Source organism: Oncorhynchus gorbuscha, linkage group LG06 (genome assembly GCF_021184085.1).
Source record: "Oncorhynchus gorbuscha isolate QuinsamMale2020 ecotype Even-year linkage group LG06, OgorEven_v1.0, whole genome shotgun sequence".
Lineage (NCBI taxonomy): Eukaryota > Metazoa > Chordata > Actinopteri > Salmoniformes > Salmonidae > Oncorhynchus > Oncorhynchus gorbuscha.
The window spans coordinates 48,270,606-48,288,141 of NC_060178.1; the positions used below are offsets into that span (position 1 = coordinate 48,270,606).

At 42.6% G+C, this 17,536-nt stretch overlaps 1 protein-coding gene across 1 annotated transcript in view; it reads left to right on the forward strand.

Moving 5' to 3' along the window:
- Positions 1–17,536, forward strand: part of LOC124038040 (collagen alpha-1(XXIV) chain-like) — a 108,138-nt gene that overhangs the window by 13,470 nt on the left and 77,132 nt on the right. Inside the window, exons 9-10 of the mRNA XM_046353417.1 lie at positions 5,849–5,902; positions 8,372–8,425. Of these exons, the coding sequence (XP_046209373.1) occupies positions 5,849–5,902; positions 8,372–8,425 (108 nt within the window). The remainder of the gene's footprint in view (positions 1–5,848; positions 5,903–8,371; positions 8,426–17,536) is intronic.

The following is a 17,536-nucleotide window of genomic DNA, read 5'->3' on the forward strand; positions in this document are numbered from 1 at the left end:
GCCATACCCTGGATATTGCAATGCTAGCAAGTACATGTCAAAACCCATAGAGAATACGAAGTAAATGCTAAAACTATTTAAAGGAAAGACATCCCAGTTCATAAAGTTATACAAGTAACTAAAAAAATGTGACTCGCAGTTTGCTGCAAAAACTGTAAGACTGGCCAATAGCTACTACCCCCAGACCATCAAGCTGCTGAATAGCCACCACTAGTCAGCTACCTGCTCCCCCGTCCTCGTCCTGCCCTTCCAGACTATCCTACCCACCCAGGTGAAATGAAGAAAGGTGAAAAGAAGAACACTATCTTCTTTATCCCCTAACGTACTGCAGAAGTCGACCGAGGGTATTTACTTAAAAAAGTAGCAACAAATATTAATGTCTTAAAAAACTTAAAGGGAATTGTATCAATAGTGTTGGAATATACGGTATACCGCCATGTTGTCCCAATTCATGCCTCAATAAAGGGATTTTGTATGGATCTAGAGACACTACTGTTCCCATGTTTTCCAAGGCTGCCTGCCTTTGCCTTTACTCACAGACACTACAGTACAAATCAGTTGCCTGCATGCCTGGGGCTACGCTGGGACTTATACCTTACAGTAGAGGTTGTGTTCTGCGGTTGCCTACTGTGTTTTCACAAGTTAGTTTGTTGTTTAATATTTAACATTAGAACAGACAGGAATGTTCTCACTAGCTATCTGGTTTGCTCTTATCACAACAGCTGTGGATGATTAAGACTCCCATTCACACACAGAAACAGGAGACTCTCAACTGTCACACGCGGGAGGACCCAGTGTAATGTACAGCACTGCAGTGTCTGTCTGCGTGCGTCTTTCACACCTCTGGCCATATTGCCCAAGCCCCAGTGGCCTCTCTGTTTATCAACTGCCAGACGGCATTGGCTTTAGATTTTCCAGGAAAATCTCCTTTCTTCCTCCCCCCTTTTTTCCTCCATTCCTATTTTCCCACTTCCTTCAATCGCATCAACGACTAATGGAGTCCAGAAGTGTGGTCACAATTCTGTCTCTGTGTACGGCTCTGTCTGTTCCGATCCCCGCTCTATACATCCCTCTTCTCAGACTCAGACGGGACAGGCTACATCTACAGGCTACATCTAACCTGCCACAGATGTGTTCTGTCTCTGTCAAACACACCACATATTGAGGAACTAAGAGCTGATGGGGGGGGAAAGATAGAAAATACATTTTTGAAAAAGGCAAAAAAAAGTAGCCACAGAAACACACGTGGAAGTACGGTACGTCTCTTGTGCAACAATGACATTTTGGTCATGCATATTTGCCTCGTACATAGTAAGACAACCACAGTGACCACACTGGGTTTAGCGGTTGGCCAGACTGGGGACGTTTTCACCAGCCTTTCAGGATTCACTGGGGCAAGAGACGTTGCTCCTCTCGTCTACTATCCGCTCCTCTCCTTACCGTCGACACTGGCGCTGGGCCAAACCTCAGCCCTTCATTCTCATGTTTACATCAGCCCGCATTCTCTTTGTTAGCCAGCGTTTTAGGCGCAGGACAGTAGGCTGTGGCACCACTCTTCTCGTGAGAGTAGAACTGCTGCTGTAGGCCTACTACAAAGGGCTGGGTGGCAGAACACAGTGTAGAAGCAGCCCAAGTTGAATCAAAATCAAATCACTTTTGATTTGTCACGCGCCGAATACAAGAGGTGTAGTTCACCTTATACCGGGAACTGCTTACTTACAAGCCCTTAACCAACAATGCAGTTCAAGAAATAGAGTTAAGAAAATATTGACTAAATAAACTAAAGTAAAACATTTAAAGTAACACAATAAAATAACCACAGGGGCGACCGGTACTGAGTCAATGTGCGGGGTTAGTCGAGGTCATTTGTACATGTAGGTAGGGGTAAAGTGACTATGCAAGATAACACACAGCGAGTAGCAGCCGTGTGAAAACAAAGGGCAGGGGTGTCAATGTAAATAGTCTGGGTGGCCATTTGATTAGCTGTTCAGGAGTCTTATGGCTTGGGGGGTAAAAGCTGTTAAGGAGCCTTTTGGTCCAAGACTTGGTGCTCCGGTACCGCTTGCCGTACGGTAGCAGAGAAAACAGTCTATGACTTGGGTAACTGGAGTCTTTGACAATTTTTGGGGCCTTCCTCAGACACTGCCCCGAGAATATATGTACTGGATCGCAGGAAACTTGACCCCAGTGATGTACTGGGCCGTGTGCATTACCCTCTGCGGCACCTTACGGTCAGATGCCAAGGAATGGCCATTCCAGGGGTATGTGCAATGCTGTCGGGGGTACGCCAAATAAAAATGTGATTCACATAAAGAATAATAATGATAATTATCTTCACATTTTCAAACAGTCAATTTAGTAAAAACCCGCGTCCATAGAGGCACATACCTACTGGTAGTACTGCTACTACCAGCAGTACTACACCTGCACCTGTCAATGACAAGTTGTTCTGCTTCCATAGAGACACATACCAGCTCTACTGGTAGTTCTGCTACTACCAGCAGTACTACACCTGCACCTGTTGACGACACAAGTTGTTCTGCTTCCACGAGCACATCCAATGCTAGCATCAGTAATTCTACATGTTGATGTTAGCCCAGCTAGCATGGACACTGACAGTTGTGAATCTGATGCAGCCCGGGAAAGCAACGAACAACAGACTGGGATGTTGGACCATCGAAGAGGCGTAAATATAATGAGAACTACATTGATTTGGGGTTCACTTACATTGGGAGTAGTGCCTTTCCCCAGTCACAGTGCGTTATCTGTGTAAAAGTACTATCTCACAACTCGATGAAACCTTCACTATTGCACAGACATTTAGAAACAAAACAAGCCAATTTGAAAAATAAGCCACAGGAGTTTTTTGAGCGAGAATTAAGATAAACTTTGAGTAGGTAGACGTATAAAATCAACAGATACCATTAATAAGAAGGGGCTAGAAGCGTCTTATATGGTGAGCTACCGAGTGGCTAGGACAGGCAAGACATATACTATTGTGGAGGACTTCATTATTCCTGCTGCCACAGATATGGCTGGGACATTGCTGGGGGAAAAGTCCCAAAAAAACTATACAGACAATTTCACAACGCACCAGGGACATGGCAGGAGATGTTTTGAAACAATTACTGCTTCGCATACAAGCCAGTGAATTCTATGGATTACAGCTGGATGAGTCAACAGACGTGGCGGGCCTGGAACAGCTCCTGGTATACAGTTGAAGTCGGAAGTTTACATACACTTAAGTTGGAGTCATTAAAACTCGTTTTTCAACCACTCCACAAATTTCTTGTTAACAAACTATAGTTTTGGCTAGCGGTTTACGACGTCTACATTGTGCATGTCACAAGTCATTTTTCCAATAATTGTTTACAGACAGATTATTTCACTTACAATTCACTGTATTCCAGTGGGTCAGAAGTTTACATACACCAAGTTGACTATGCCTTTAAACATTTTGGAAAACTCCAGAAAATTATGTCATGGCTTTAGAAGATTCTGATAGGCTAATTGACATCATTTGAGTCAATTGGAGGTGTACCTGTGGATGTATTTCAAGGCCTACCTTCAAACTCAGTACCTCTTTGCTTGACATCATGGGAAAATCTAAATAAATCAGCCAAGAACTCAGAAATTGTAGACCATCCTTGGGAGCAATTTCCAAATGCCTGAAGGTACCACATTCATCTGTACAAACAATAGTACGCATGTATAAACACCATGGGACCACGCAGCCGTCATACCACTCAGGAAGGAGACGCATTCTGTCTCCTAGAGATGAACGTACTTTGGTACGAAAAGTGCAAATCAATCCCAGAACAACAGCAAAGGACCTTGTGAAGATGCTGGAGGAAACGGGTACAAAAGTATCTATATACACAGTAAAACAAGTCCTGTATCAACTTAACCTGAAAGGCAGCTCAGCAAGGAAGAAAACCACCATAAAAAAGCCAGACTACGGTTTGCAACTGCACATGGGGACAAAGATCATACTTTTTGGAGAAATGTCCTCTGGTCTGATGAAACAAAAATAGAACTGTTTGGCCATAATGACCATTGTTATGTTTCGAGGAAAAAGGAGGAGGCTTGCAAGCAGAAGAACACCATCCAAACCGTGAAGCACAGGGGTGGCAACATCATGTTGTGGAGGTGCTTTGCTGCAGGAGGGACTGGTGCACTTCGCAAAATAGATGGCATCACAAGGTAGGAAAATTATGTGGATATATTGAAGCAACATCTCAAGACATCATCCAGGAAGTTGAAGCTTTGTCACAAATGGGTCTTCCAAATGGACAATGACCCCAAGCATATTTCCAAAGTTGTGGCAAAATGGCTTAAGGACAACAAAGTCAAGGTATTGGAGTGGCCATCACAAAGCCCTGACCTCAATTCGATAGAACATTTGTGGACAGAACTGAAGAAGCGTGTGTGAGCAAGGAGGCCTGCAAACCTGACCCTGTTACACCAGCTCTGTCATGAGGAATGGGCCAAAATTCACCCAACTTATTGTAGGAAGCTTGTGGAAGGCTACCTGGAACGTTTGACCCAAGTTAAACTATTTAAAGGCAATGCTATCAAATACTAATTGAGTGTATGTAAGCTTCACATTCTTAAAATAAATTGGTGATCCTAACTGACCTAAGAAAGGGAATTTGTACTCTGATTAAATGTCAGAAATTGTGAAACTGAGTTTAAATGTATTTGGCTAAGGTGTATGAAAACTTCCGACTTCAACTGTATATAGTGTACGTGGTATATTATTGCGGGAGCATATTGCGTTTACGGGCCTAAGATCACCATGCTCAATGCCAAGCGTTAGCTGGAGTGGTGTAAAGCTCACCGCCATTGGACTCTGGAGCAGTGGAAACATTCTCTGGAGTGATGAATCACACTTCACCATCTGTCAGTCTGACGGATGATTCTGGGTTTGGCGGATGTCAGGAGAACGCCACCTGCCTGAATACACTTTGGTGGAGGAGAAATAATGGTCTGGGGCTACATCATACAATGACATTCGAGACGATTCTGTGCTTCCAACTTTGTGGCAACAGTTTGGGGAAGGCCCTTTCCTGTTTCAGCATGACAATGCCCCCCGTGCATAAAGCGAAGTCCATACAAAAATGGTTAGTCGAGATTGGTGTGGAAGAACGTGACCGTCCTGCACAGAGCCCTGACCTCAACCCCACTGAACACCTTTGGTGTGAATTGGAATGCCGACTGTGAGCCGGGCCTAATCGGCCAACATCAGTGCTCGACCTCACTAATGCTCGTGTGGCTGAAAGGAAGCAAGCCCCCGCAGCCTTCCCAGAAGTGTGGAGGTTGAAATAGCAACAAAGATGGGCCCAACTCCATAATGATGCCCATGCTTTTGGAATGAGATTTTTCAATGAGCAGGTGTCCTTATACGTTTGGTCACGTAGTGTATATGTGTATATGCCTCTCATGTCTTTATCCACAGCAGTGTGTAGCCTAGGAATATGGCTTGTGAAAACTGTGAAAAGAATGTCTGTTTTTATCGCCTTGTTCATACAACACCAAATTAGCATTTGACATGATTTGCATTGCCTCATTACTTTTTAACAACATAAAACATTGCATACACTAATTAATTACATTTTGTTCAGTTTCATGTGCTCAAATTTCATTGAGGGATTTCCCCCCTGGTTCCTTCATGTAATTTCCTTTTACAAGCATATGATTGCAGTTCTTTCCCCATCTTTACATCACCATTACATAGTTATCTATGACCTCTATGAACATACTGATGGGTGGGGATCATGTCTCCTCTAATAGACATACTTTACCCGGGTATTTGTATACTATTGATCTCTCTCTCTCTCCTTTGCAGGGTCCAGCGGGCCTGATCGGGATGTCAGGGGGAGTAGGAGAAGCCGGTGAAAAGGTAGCATTTTTTCTTTTTTAGGGCCATTAGGCTGTCAGAGTACATTGCTGTGTTCCTACTGTCTAGATTTCAAGCTTCCCAAATTCTCTCATGTCACCCTGCTCCTCCGCACACTCCACTGGCTTCCAGTCGAAGCTCGTATCCACTACCAGACCATGGTGCTTACCTACGGAGCAGCAAGAGGAACTGCCCTTCCCTGCCTTCAGGCTATGTTCAAACCCTACACCCCCAACCCGATAAATAACCTGAACTGGCACTTGCACTTAACTACCCCCCCCCCCCACACACACACACACACTTTCTAGTTCCAACTCTACTGATAGCTACTTTATTTCAGAGAAAAAATATTTCTATGTCTGTGATACAGTATGTGTTTGTCCCACCTAGCTATTTTAAGATGATTGTAAATCGCTCTGGATTAGAGCGTCTGCTAAATGACTCAAATCTAAAATGTAGATTTCAGTAAACCAGCCATGTCAATGTCACACATTGAAATATAACTTGCAATGTAAAGTGGTCTTTTCCACTTTGTTGCAAAGCAAGCAACACACACACACTCACACACACTCACACACATACTACACACACAGGGCTGGGTCATAAGCGAGTCATTTGAAGTGCTGATGCTGTATGACGAGAGAGACACCCTGGAGGCTGTTTCCTAACTAGTTCCTGTGCTGAAAACCAGTGGTGGTCGGTACCGTTTAAGATGAGGGAGGATGATTTTGTTTTCATGATCATGGCCTTGTTTCTAGTACAGCACGTTGGATGACTGTCATTCATATTCCATTCACCCAGTTCAATGTAACATCGATAAGTTTAGGCTATTACGTGATACTCAAATTTCCCTGTACCCATCATGAGGTTGCTACAACCTAACCAATGAATGAAAGTTTACTTTCATCGAGAGATCTTTGAGTAATCAAGGTTTACAGACAGTGACACATTCAATGCCACCTCGCACATATCTAGCGGATCTAGGGTGTAATCATTAGTCAACCAGTTGCAAATGAGAGTTTCTATTTGGACAAATGCAGGTACTTTTATCCCCGTTTCATTCTGTTTGCTTCAGTTTAAGAAAAGTTTTTCAACGGAATCGGCAGAATGAATACACTCCCAAATCACACGCTAGCACACATTCATAGCAGCCACATAAAAACGGCATGATCACTTTGCTCGTTGTGTATATAACTCCTTCTCGCAACTATCTATACACTCTCCGCCTCACCTTTTCCCTTCGCTTGTGGACTTCAGTGCACAACACATCAGCTGTCTGTGACAAGGTGAAGAAAAACTTCCCAAGCCAAACCTTCATATCATGACTGCTAACCGCTACACACAGCCTACATCGTTGTCACCTCATAGTCAGCATACTGTAGCTACTCTAACTAATGCGTTAGTAAACCAGCTACAATCATGCAGTACAGTCTACAGTCAGAAAGCTGTTTAGCAATACATTTATAAAAGCAAAAGAGTACCTTGGCAGAGTTCCAGAGTTGGATAGGCATAACCAGCTAGCTAACTTACTGTAGTATCCCTCTCTGGCATAACCAGCTAGCTAACTTACTGTAGTATCCTTCTCTGGCATAACCAGCTAGCTAACTTACTGTAGTATCCTTCTCTGGCATAACCAGCTAGCTAACTTACTGTAGTATCCCTCTCTGGCATAACCAGCTAGCTAACTTACTGTAGTATCCCTCTCTGGCATAACCAGCTAGCTAACTTACTGTAGTATCCCTCTCTGTTTATCATATGATGCAGAAATGCACCATCATATAATGCAAACTGAAAGTATTTTGAACTTTGCATAGCCTCAACTTGATTGCTGACAAGCAAAACATTTTGGGTCTATGTCAAGGACTAATGAAATATATTGTTTTTGGGTGGAGTTTTCCCATCGATTTAAGGCCTGGGTTTAGGAGCTCTAAGTGCAGCGGTAGGTGGTGGGGTTTGGTGGTTTGTTGTATGAAGGTTAATAATAATTATATTTATATTTGTCTGAGTTATAAATGTTTTTATATTTTCATTTCCCAACTCCCTGAGAGTGTGGTCACAGCCTGGGTCTGCTATTGGGGCGGCAGATAGCCTAGTGGTTAGAGTGTTTGGCCAGTAAGCGAAAGGTTGCTAGATCGTCAATCCCCGAGCTGACAAGGTAAAAATCTGTCCTTCTGCCCCTGAACAAGGCAGTTAACCCACTGTTCCTAGGCAGTCATTGTAAATAAGAATTTGTTCATAACTGACTTGTCTAGTTAAATAATCATTTAAAAAAAGATCAACGTTGACCCTGGCGCAGTTAGTGTTAAGTCCCTTGCTCATGGACACGTCAACATATCTTTTTACCTTGTCGGCTCAGGGATTCGAACTTCGGCTACTGGCCTAACGCTCGAACCACTGAACTACCTACCGCCCCGTTGAGGTTGGTTCAGGGATTAATGATCCCTCTCCTTTCCTGTGTCTTCTGTTTCTCAGGGAGGTCGTGGTCCTGCAGGTCCATTGGGTCCTCCTGGCGAGAAGGGGTCCGGGGTAGGTACAGAGCGTCTACGTATACACCACTTAGCGAGGGTGTCTGGAACTGTTGCGCTAGTGGCATTGCATGTCTGAAGAATGATGTAGTTGTGGTCCATCTCTGAGTAGGAATGCTATTTCATATCTTTGGCTTTCAGGCCTGACTAGCTGTCTTAGTGTTCCGTATACTGTCATTGAGTGATTCCTCACGAAACCAGGACACTGAAAAAGCATGATTTGGGAGATATTCACGAAATTTAAACTATAGAATTGCCATTTGGGTGGAAGGATTGTTGACATATATTTGACATTTGTAATTAAAAGTATGATGAATAATGAACCAAAGTGGGCATATTTATGACATTTTGGCCTTACCCAGGCCAATATAATGTTTAATCTGTAGGTGCTACAAAGGCCTTACCCAGGCCAATATAATGTTTAATCCGTAGGTGCTACAAAGGCCTTACCCAGGCCAATATAATGTTTAATCTGTAGGTGCTACAAAGGCCTTACCCAGGCCAATATAATGTTTAATCCGTAGGTGCTACAAAGGCCTTACCCAGGCCAATATAATGTTTAATCTGTAGGTGCTACAAAGGCCTTACCCAGGCCAATATAATGTTTAATCTGTAGGTGCTACAAAGGCCTTACCCAGGCCAATATAATGTTTAATCCGTAGGTGCTACAAAGGCCTTACCCAGGCCAATATAATGTTTAATCCGTAGGTGCTACAAAGGCCTTACCCAGGCCAATATAATGTTTAAATCCTAGGTGCTACAAAGGCCTTACCCAGGCCAATATAATGTTTAATCTGTAGGTGCTACAAAGGCCACCCAGGCCAATATAATGTTTAATCTGTAGGTGCTACAAAGGCCTTACCCAGGCCAATATAATGTTTAATCCAAAGGCCTTACCCAGGCCAATATAATGTTTAATCTGTAGGTGCTACAAAGTCACCCAGGCCAATATAATGTTTAATCTGTAGGTGCTACAAATAATAATGTTTAATCTGTAGGTGCTACAAAGGCCTTACCCAGGCCAATATAATGTTTAATCTTGTGCTACAAAGGCCTTACCCAGGCCAATATAATGTTTAATCTGTAGGTGCTACAAAGGCCTTACCCAGGCCAATATAATGTTTAATCTGTAGGTGCTACAAAGGCCTTACCCAGGCCAATATAATGTTTAATCTGTAGGTGCTACAAAGGCCTTACCCAGGCCAATATAATGTTTAATCCGTAGGTGCTACAAAGGCCTTACCCAGGCCAATATAATGTTTAATCCGTAGGTGCTACAAAGGCCTTACCCAGGCCAATATAATGTTTAATCCGTAGGTGCTACAAAGGCCTTACCCAGGCCAAAATAATGTTTAATCCGTAGGTGCTACAAGGCCTTACCCAGGCCAATATAATGTTTAATCCGTAGGTGCTACAAAGGCCTTACCCAGGCCAATATAATGTTTAATCCGTAGGTGCTACAAAGGCCTTACCCAGGCCAATATAATGTTTAATCCGTAGGTGCTACAAAGGCCTTACCCAGGCCAATATAATGTTTAATCCGTAGGTGCTACAAAGGCCTTACCCAGGCCAATATAATGTTTAATCCGTAGGTGCTACAAAGGCCTTACCCAGGCCAATATAATGTTTAATCCGTAGGTGCTACAAAGGCCTTACCCAGGCCAATATAATGTTTAATCCGTAGGTGCTACAAAGGCCTTACCCAGGCCTCCGTAGGTGCTACAAAGGCCTTACCCAGGCCAATATAATGTTTAATCCGTAGGTGCTACAAAGGCCTTACCCAGGCCAATATAATGTTTAACTACAAAGGCCTTACCCAGGCCAATATAATGTAGGTGCTACAAAGGCCTTACCCAGGCCAATATAATGTTTAATCCGTAGGTGCTACAAAGGCCTTACCCAGGCCAATATAATGTTTAATCCGTAGGTGCTACAAAGGCCTTACCCAGGCCAATATAATGTTTAATCCGTAGGTGCTACAAAGGCCTTACCCAGGCCAATATAATGTTTAATCCGTAGGTGCTACAAAGGCCTTACCCAGGCCAATATAATGTTTAATCCGTAGGTGCTACAAAGGTACCCAGGCCAATATAATGTTTAATCCGTAGGTGCTAAGGCCTTACCCAGGCCAATATAATGTTTAATCCGTAGGTGCTACAAAGGCCTTACCCAGGCCAATATAATGTTTAATCCGTAGGTGCTACAAAGGCCTTACCCAGGCCAATATAATGTTTAATCCGTAGGTGCTACAAAGGCCTTACCCAGGCCAATATAATGTTTAATCCGTAGGTGCTACAAAGGCCTTGCTACAAAGGCCTTACCCAGGCCAATATAATGTTTAATCCGTAGGTGCTACAAAGGCCTTACCCAGGCCAATATAATGTTTAATCCGTAGGTGCTACAAAGGCCTTACCCAGGCCAATATAATGTTTAATCCGTAGGTGCTACAAAGGCCTTACCCAGGCCAATATAATGTTTAATCCGTAGGTGCTACAAAGGCCTTACCCAGGCCAATATAATGTTTAATCCGTAGGTGCTACAAAGGCCTTACCCAGGCCAATATAATGTTTAATCCGTAGGTGCTACAAAGGCCTTACCCAGGCCAATATAATGTTTAATCCGTAGGTGCTACAAAGGCCTTACCCAGGCCAATATAATGTTTAATCCGTAGGTGCTACAAAGGCCTTACCCAGGCCAATATAATGTTTAATCCGTAGGTGCTACAAAGGCCTTACCCAGGCCAATATAATGTTTAATCCGTAGGTGCTACAAAGGCCTTACCCAGGCCAATATAATGTTTAATCCGTAGGTGCTACAAAGGCCTTACCCAGGCCAATATAATGTTTAAAGGTGCTACAAAGGCCTTACCCAGGCCAATATAATGTTTAATCCGTAGGTGCTACAAAGGCCTTACCCAGGCCAATATAATGTTTAATCCGTAGGTGCTACAAAGGCCTTACCCAGGCCAATATAATGTTTAATCTGTAGGTGCTACAAAGGCCTTACCCAGGCCAATATAATGTTTAATCTGTAGGTACAAAGGCCTTACCCAGGCCAATATAATGTTTAATCTGTAGGTGCTACAAAGGCCTTACCCAGGCCAATATAATGTTTAATCTGTAGGTGCTACAAAGGCCTTACCCAGGCCAATATAATGTTTAATCTGTAGGTGCTACAAAGGCCTTACCCAGGCCAATATAATGTTTAATCTGTAGGTGCTACAAAGGCCTTACCCAGGCCAATATAATGTTTAATCTGTAGGTGCTACAAAGGCCTTACCCAGGCCAATATAATGTTTAATCTGTAGGTGCTACAAAGGCCTTACCCAGGCCAATATAATGTTTAATCTGTAGGTGCTACAAAGGCCTTACCCAGGCCAATATAATGTTTAATCTGTAGGTGCTACAAAGGCCTTACCCAGGCCAATATAATGTTTAATCTGTAGGTGCTACAAAGGCCTTACCCAGGCCAATATAATGTTTAATCCGTAGGTGCTACAAAGCCTTACCCAGGCCCTTACAAAGGCCCAGGCCAATATAATGTTTAATCCGTAGGTGCTACAAAGGCCTTACCCAGGCCAATATAATGTTTAATCCGTAGGTGCTACAAAGGCCTTACCCAGGCCAATATAATGTTTAATCCGTAGGTGCTACAAAGGCCTTACCCAGGCCAATATAATGTTTAATCCGTAGGTGCTACAAAGGCCTTACCCAGGCCAATATAATGTTTAATCCGTAGGTGCTACAAAGGCCTTACCCAGGCCAATATAATGTTTAATCAGGCCAAAGGCCTTACCCAGGCCAATATAATGTTTAATCCGTAGGTGCTACAAAGGCCTTACCCAGGCCAATATAATGTTTAATCCGTAGGTGCTACAAAGGCCTTACCCAGGCCAATATAATGTTTAATCCGTAGGTGCTACAAAGGCCTTACCCAGGCCAATATAATGTTTAATCCGTAGGTGCTAGGCCAATATAATGTTTAAAGGCCTTACCCAGGCCAATATAATGTTTAATCCGTAGGTGCTACAAAGGCCTTACCCAGGCCAATATAATGTTTAGGTGCTACAAAGGCCTTACCCAGGCCAATATAATGTTTAATCCGTAGGTGCTACAAAGGCCTTACCCAGGCCAATATAATGTTTAATCCGTAGGTGCTACAAAGGCCTTACCCAGGCCAATATAATGTTTAATCCGTAGGTGCTACAAAGGCCTTACCCAGGCCAATATAATGTTTAATCCGTAGGTGCTACAAAGGCCTTACCCAGGCCAATATAATGTTTAATCCGTAGGTGCTACAAAGGCCTTACCCAGGCCAATATAATGTTTAATCCGTAGGTGCTACAAAGGCCTTACCCAGGCCAATATAATGTTTAAGGCCAATATAATGTTTAATCCGTAGGTGCTACAAAGGCCTTACCCAGGCCAATATAATGTTTAATCCGTAGGTGCTACAAAGGCCTTACCCAGGCCAATATAATGTTTAATCCGTAGGTGCTACAAAGGCCTTACCCAGGCCAATATAATGTTTAATCCGTAGGTGCTACAAAGGCCTTACCCAGGCCAATATAATGTTTAATCCGTAGGTGCTACAAAGGCCTTACCCAGGCCAATATAATGCTACAAAGGCCTTACCCAGGCCAATATAATGTTTAAATCCGGCCTTACCCAGGCCAATATAATGCTACAAAGGCCTTACCCAGGCCAATATAATGTTTAATCCGTAGGTGCTACAAAGGCCTTACCCAGGCCAATATAATGTTTAATCCGTAGGTGCTACAAAGGCCTTACCCAGGCCAATATAATGTTTAATCTGTAGGTGCTACAAAGGCCTTACCCAGGCCAATATAATGTTTAATCTGTAGGTGCTACAAAGGCCTTACCCAGGCCAATATAATGTTTAAAAGGCCTTACCCAGGCCAATATAATGTTTAATCTGTAGGTGCTACAAAGGCCTTACCCAGGCCAATATAATGTTTAATCTGTAGGTGCTACAAAGGCCTTACCCAGGCCAATATAATGTTTAATCTGTTTACAAAGGCCTTACCCAGGCCAATATAATGTTTGTAGGTGCTACAAAGGCCTTACCCAGGCCAATATAATGTTTAATCTGTAGGTGCTACAAAGGCCTTACCCAGGCCAATATAATGTTTAATCTGTAGGTGCTACAAAGGCCTTACCCAGGCCAATATAATGTTTAATCTGTAGGTGCTACAAAGGCCTTACCCAGGCCAATATAATGTTTAATCCGTAGGTGCTACAAAGGCCTTACCCAGGCCAATATAATGTTTAATCCGTAGGTGCTACAAAGGCCTTACCCAGGCCAATATAATGTTTAATGTTTAATACCCAGGCCAAAATAATGTTTAATCCGTAGGTGCTACAAAGGCCTTACCCAGGCCAATATAATGTTTAATCCGTAGGTGCTACAAAGGCCTTACCCAGGCCAATATAATGTTTAATCCGTAGGTGCTACAAAGGCCTTACCCAGGCCAATATAATGTTTAATCCGTAGGTGCTACAAAGGCCTTACCCAGGCCAATATAATGTTTAATCCGTAGGTGCTACAAAGGCCTTACCCAGGCCAATATAATGTTTAATCCGTAGGTGCTACAAAAGGCCAATATAATGCCTTACAAAGGCCCAGGCCAATATAATGTTTAATCCGTAGGTGCTACAAAGGCCTTACCCAGGCCAATATAATGTTTAATCCGTAGGTGCTACAAAGGCCTTACCCAGGCCAATATAATGTTTAATCCGTAGGTGCTACAAAGGCCTTACCCAGGCCAATATAATGTTTAATCCGTAGGGTACAAAGGCCTTACCCAGGCCAATATAATGTTTAAAACAAAGGCCTTACCCAGGCCAATATAATGTTTAATCCGTAGGTTTACAAAGGCCTTACCCAGGCCAATATAATGTTTAATCCGTAGGTGCTACAAAGGCCTTACCCAGGCCAATATAATGTTTAATCCGTAGGTGCTACAAAGGCCTTACCCAGGCCAATATAATGTTTAATCCGTAGGTGCTACAAAGGCCTTACCCAGGCCAATATAATGTTTAATCCGTAGGTGCTACAAAGGCCTTACCCAGGCCAATATAATGTTTAATCCGTAGGTGCTACAAAGGCCTTACCCAGGCCAATATAATGTTTAATCCGTAGGTGCTACAAAGGCCTTACCCAGGCCAATATAATGTTTAATCCGTAGGTGCTACAAAGGCCTTACCCAGGCCAATATAATGTTTAATCCGTAGGTGCTACAAAGGCCTTACCCAGGCCAATATAATGTTTAATCCGTAGGTGCTACAAAGGCCTTACCCAGGCCAATATAATGTTTAATCTGTAGGTGCTACAAAGCAAAAATGTCTGTCATATGAAGGTTTACCGCTTGCTCTGTTATCTGAGTAGTATTTTGATTTAGATATTTTTATATATATACACACAGTACCAGTCAAACGTTTGTACACGCGCCTATTAATTAAAAGATTTTTCTTTATTTGTACTATTTTCTACATTGTAGAATAATAGTGAAGACATCAACACTATGAAATAACATGTAGTAACCAAAAAAGTGTAAAACAAATCAATCTCTCAACCAGCTTAATGAGGTAGTCACCTGGAAAGCCTTTCAATTAACAGCCTTGTTAAAAGTTCATTTTTTGTGGAATTTTTATTTCCTTCTTAATGCATTTGAGCAAAGAGAAATGACAGTCCATCCTTACTTTAAAACATGAAGGTCAGTCAATCCAGAAAATGTCAGGAACTTTGAAAGTTTCTTCAAGTGCAGTTGCAAGAAACATCAAGCAGTATAATGAAACGCACTCTGATGAGGACCGCCACAGGAAAGGAAGACCAATAGTTATCTCTGCTGCAGAGGATAATTCATTAGTTACCAGCCTCAGAAATTGCAGCCCCAAAAAATGCTTCACAGAGTTCAAGTAACAGACACATATCAACTGTTCAGAGGAGACTGCATTAATCAGGCCTTCATGGTCGAATTGCTGCAAAGAAAACACTCCTAAAGGACACCAATAAGAAGAAGAGACTTGCTTGGGCCAAGAAACATGGACATTAGACCGGTGGAAATCTGTCCTTTGACTGATGAGTCCAAATTTGAGATTTTTGGTTTCAACCGCCGTGTCTTTGTGAGACGCAGCGTAGGTGAATGGATGATCTCCACATGTGTGGTTCCCACCGTGAAGCATGGAGGAGGAGGTGTGCGGGTGTCTGGGTACTTTGCTGGTGAAACTGTCAGTGATTTATTTAGAATTCAATGTACACTTAACCAGCATGGCTACCACAGCATTCTGCAGCGATACGCCATCCCATCTGGTTTGTGCTTAGTGGGACTATCATTTGTTTTTCAACAGAACAATGACCCAACACACCTCCAGGCTGTATAAGGGCTATTTGAACATGAAGGAGAGTGATGGAGTACTGCATCAGATGACCTGGCCTCCACTTTCACTTAACCTCAATCCAATTGAGATGGTATGGGATGAGATAGACCGCAGACTGAAGGAAAAGCAGCCAACAAGTGCTCAGTGTATGTGGGAACTCCTTCAAGACTGTTGGAAAAGCATTCCAAGTGAAGCTGGTTGAGCTAAAACGTGTTTTAACCTTTATTTAACTAGGCAAGTCAGATAAGAACATTCTTATTTACAATGACGGCCTACCCCGGATGACGCTGGGCCAATTGTGCATCGCCCTATGGGACTCCCAATCACAGCCAGATGTGATACAGCCTGGATTCAAACCAGGGACTGTAATGACACCTCTTGCACAGAGATGCAGTGCCTTAGAGTGTGCAAAGCTGTCATCCAGGCAAAGGGTGGCTACTTTGAGGAATCTAAAATGTCAAACATATTTTGATTTGTTTAACACTTTTTTGGTTACTACATGATTCCATATGTGTTATTTCATAGTTTTGATATCTTCTCTATGATTCTACAAAAATAAAGAAAAACCTTGAATGAGTAGGTGTGTCCACAATTTTGACTGGTACTGTATATATGAATATTGAAATAGATGAAAATAACTATTGAAAAAAATAAAACATTTATTTATCTAATTTCTCATTATTAATGTTGAACATAATATACTATTTGAGCATATCAAAGTTCCAGAGTAGGTTCTCTGCTAGTTTTAAAGTTATGGCCAATTTTATACAGAGCAATTGGCATTGGAGGAAATGTAAACAAGCACACGGCTCTCCTTTCACTTGTATCATTGTACATCCTGCAAATTACTAGAATGCTTGCAACTTGGATCATAAAATAGATCCAACTGGAACGTTGACATTCCCCTAGAGTATATAATGTTGAACAATTTGCCAAATCAACATATTTTTTTCAATATTCATGTTTATTATTTTTCAATGTTTAGAAATGACTTGATTTAAAAAAAAAAATGAAATCAAAATACTACATACATATTACAAGGCCACCCGTAGCACCTACAGATGAATCAAGATGGTGTCTTTAAAGGAGGCCTGAGTAAAAGGCCAAAATGTTACAAATATGTTGTTTTGTAGCACCTACAGATGAATCAAGATGGTGTCTTTAAAGGAGGCCTGAGTAAGGCCAAAATGCTACAAATATGCAGAGTCTGATCAATTCTTTCTCAATGTTTTTAAATACAAATTTCAAATGTGTCAACAATCCTTCCTCCAAAGGATCATTTCCTTGATAAAATGTTGTGACAATCCCCAAAAGCTTTGTCTTTTTTTGTCCTAGTTTCGTGAGGAATCACTCAATTGGAGCCTCCAGGTTCTTAGTCAGTCCTGTATATTGTTAGTATGAATGCTGTGTTCCAGCTCTTCCCCTGGGGGGGGGGGGGGGGGCTCTGTGAATGATCTTCTCTTCTGTCGCTCTGACCTGTAGCTCTCTGTCTGTGAATTCTCTTCTCCGTCTGTGACCTGTGTCTCTGTCTCCCTTTGGTTATGTCCTGTAGCTGAGCTCTTTGAGTGCTGTACTGTTCTGTTGTGTATGTCTGGTAAAAGAGACAGAGAGAGAGGCTGGCCCCATGTCATGTCCCTAGCTGGCCTACAGCCTGTGGTGGACAGGTAGACAGACAGGTCCAGGTTTGTGGGTTTGGCCCCCTTTCCTGTGCT